The sequence below is a fragment of the Terrapene carolina genome, unplaced genomic scaffold, assembly GCF_002925995.2.
Source record: "Terrapene carolina triunguis isolate 2854851 unplaced genomic scaffold, T_m_triunguis-2.0 Scaffold31, whole genome shotgun sequence".
Lineage (NCBI taxonomy): Eukaryota > Metazoa > Chordata > Testudines > Emydidae > Terrapene > Terrapene triunguis.
In genome coordinates this window covers 3,577,076-3,579,768 of record NW_020664382.1, presented here as the reverse complement: position 1 = coordinate 3,579,768, position 2,693 = coordinate 3,577,076, and the positions used below count along the sequence as shown (strand labels likewise).

Genomic DNA, 2,693 nt, shown 5'->3' with positions numbered 1-2,693 from the left:
TGTGCCAATTCCAATATTTAATTTTAAAAACACAGTCAGAACAACATTATAAACCATAGGTTCTTAAAATATTAACCTCTAAAATCATTTCAACTTTAAATACTGAACATTTAAACTATTTGCTTCTCTTTGAAAATTTCTTATTCAGCATAAAGGTGACTGTTCTTACTACTCCTTTGTCAACTCAGTTAAAACGGTTGAAGCAAATTTTTATTGTATGGATGTAGACAGACTTTTAATATTAAAGTCAGTTTTGATTATTATTTCTTCTTTGTATTGTCGCAGCACTTAAGAGTCATGGACCACATTGTGCTAGGTGCTGCTAAGATTAAAAGCTTATTGAAACAGTTTTGACCTGCAAAATTTCTGACTACCATAAAGTATAATTTCTCTTTATGTAAGAGAAAGGTGCCTAAAATATTGAGGCAAGTTCCAAAGTGAAGTAAAAATGGAGTCACATATTTCATCTGCTTCCAGATAGCTGATAATTCCATGTTCCCACCACTTTTACTAATGCAAATGGTGGAATCCTGAATCGTATTTTTACACATAAGTAGGTTTCCAAATATGTCTTTACCATGGTATTTTTAACAAATATTTTGTAGATAAAATTTGAGAACTTCTGAGTATCTTTATTCAGATCACCCACATAGATTTTTAAGACAACTCAATTTTTATAACTCAAAATAAATTTAACGAAGTATGACATCATTAGACATCAATCAAACCTACTTTTCTGTTTTGAATATAGCACGTGTATATTTAAAACAAGTCATTCGATTCACTTAAGGGAAAAATGTGCATTTCATTCTCAAGTTGTCTCTTTGGGTTAATAAACTGTTAAAAATATAGTCCCATCTAGTGAAGCAAGAAAATTTGACATGTGTTAAGTCACTCTAGGCATTGAAAAATGCTCAAATAAAGAGTATCTCAAAATATAAAAAAATCTATTAGGATTTATTCCACTTTTAAAGAAGCAGCTATAATTCCAAAATATCTTCAAATAAGCAACTGGAGTTGACAAAAGTGCTCTTCAGACTTGAATGTACTGGTTGGTGATAAGTGTCCACTTTATCTTTATGTATAGATGTTGTTATGAATTTCATTGGTTGTCACTAATTTCTTCAGTATCTCTGTGCTTTTGGACATATCCTAGTAAAATAAAGAAATAGTCATCACTAGTAGGTTACACAACAGTTCAATCATACTCTTTCCTACACACTCAAAACTTTATTACAGTTAACAGCAATATGATTAAAACATTAACTACAGTAACTCCTCACTTAACATTGTAGTTATGTTCCTGAAAAATGCTACTTTAAGCGAAACAACGTTAAGCGAATCCAATTTCCCCATAAGAATTAGTGTAAATAGGAGGGGGTTAGGTTCCAGGGAAAAAATTTTCACCACACACAAAAAAAAATATATATATATATATATATATATATATATACATACATACATACACACACACACACACACACACACACACACAGTATAAGTTTTAAATAAACAATTTAATACTGTACACAGCAATGATGATTGTTTGAGCTGGTGAAGCCAGAGGGTGGAAGAGAGTAGGATATTTCCCAGGGAATACCTTACTGCTAAATGATGAACTAGCACTCGGCTGAGCCCTCAAGGGTTAACACAGTGTTGTTAACGTAGCCTCATGCTCTACAAGGCAGCACGAATGGAGGGAGGGGAGACACACCATTTGCATGAGACATACATGCATTGCCCCTTTAAGTAGGCTGACCCCACTCTAAGTACTGTGACAGGGTCAGGCCAGATGGCTACAGGAGAGTGTTCGAAGGCACATATATTAGTCCCAGATTAAGTAGATCCCTTTTCCCTGGGTAAGGTAACAGGGGCAATTCCAGAACAAGCAGGAGCTTGCTGGAACCAATTAAGGCAAGGAGGCTAATTAGGACACCTGGAGCCAATTGAGAAGAAACTGCTAGAATCAATTAGGACAGGCTGGCTAATCAGGGCACCTGAGTTTAAAAAGGACCTCACTTAAGTTTGTAGTGTGCATGCGAGGAGCTAGGAGCAAGAGGCACTAGGAGCTGAGAGTGAAAAGGTGTATTGCTGAAGGATTGAGGAATACAAGCATTATCAGACACCTGGAGAAAGGTCCTGTGCTGAGGATTAAGAAGGTGTTGGGAGGAGGCCATGGGGAAGTAGCTCAGGGAGTTGTAGCTGTCGTGCAGCTGTACCAGGAGGCACTCTAGACAGCTGCAGTCCACAGGGCCCTGGGCTAGAACCCGGAGTGGAGGGCGGGCCCAGGTTCCCACCAAACCTCCCAACTCCTAATCAGACACAGGAGGCATTGACCTGGACTGTGGCTTCTACCAGACGGGAAGGTCTCTGGGCTGTTTCCTGACCTACAAGGTGAATCTCTGAAGTGAGCAAATCCGCCAATAAGCGCAGGACCCACCAAGCTAGAGGAGGAACTTCGTCACAACACATTGCCTTTTTAAGTAGATCAGCAAGCTGAGATAGCAACTGCTGCCAGCAAGTTCCCTCTGTCCTGAGCCCTGTTGTGTCCCCCCACCCTGCTCTGTGGGGCGGGGGGGAGAGAGGGACACCCTGACATTAGCACCCCTCTTTCCCCCCCCCCCCCCCCCCTCCCCAACAAGCAGCAGGCTCCCAGGAGCCCCCCCCCCCCGCGGGGAGGGCCCGCGTACCTC

General features: G+C 40.3%; 1 protein-coding gene across 1 annotated transcript in view; it reads right to left on the bottom strand.

Annotated features, from left to right (window-relative positions):
- Positions 1 to 818: 818 nt before the first annotated feature.
- Positions 819 to 2,693, bottom strand: part of LOC113406455 (proteasome assembly chaperone 1-like) — an 18,935-nt gene continuing 17,060 nt past the window's right edge. The window contains exon 7 of the mRNA XM_026651509.2: positions 819 to 1,152. Within this exon, the coding sequence (XP_026507294.1) occupies positions 1,078 to 1,152 (75 nt within the window). The 3' untranslated portion in view covers positions 819 to 1,077. The remainder of the gene's footprint in view (positions 1,153 to 2,693) is intronic.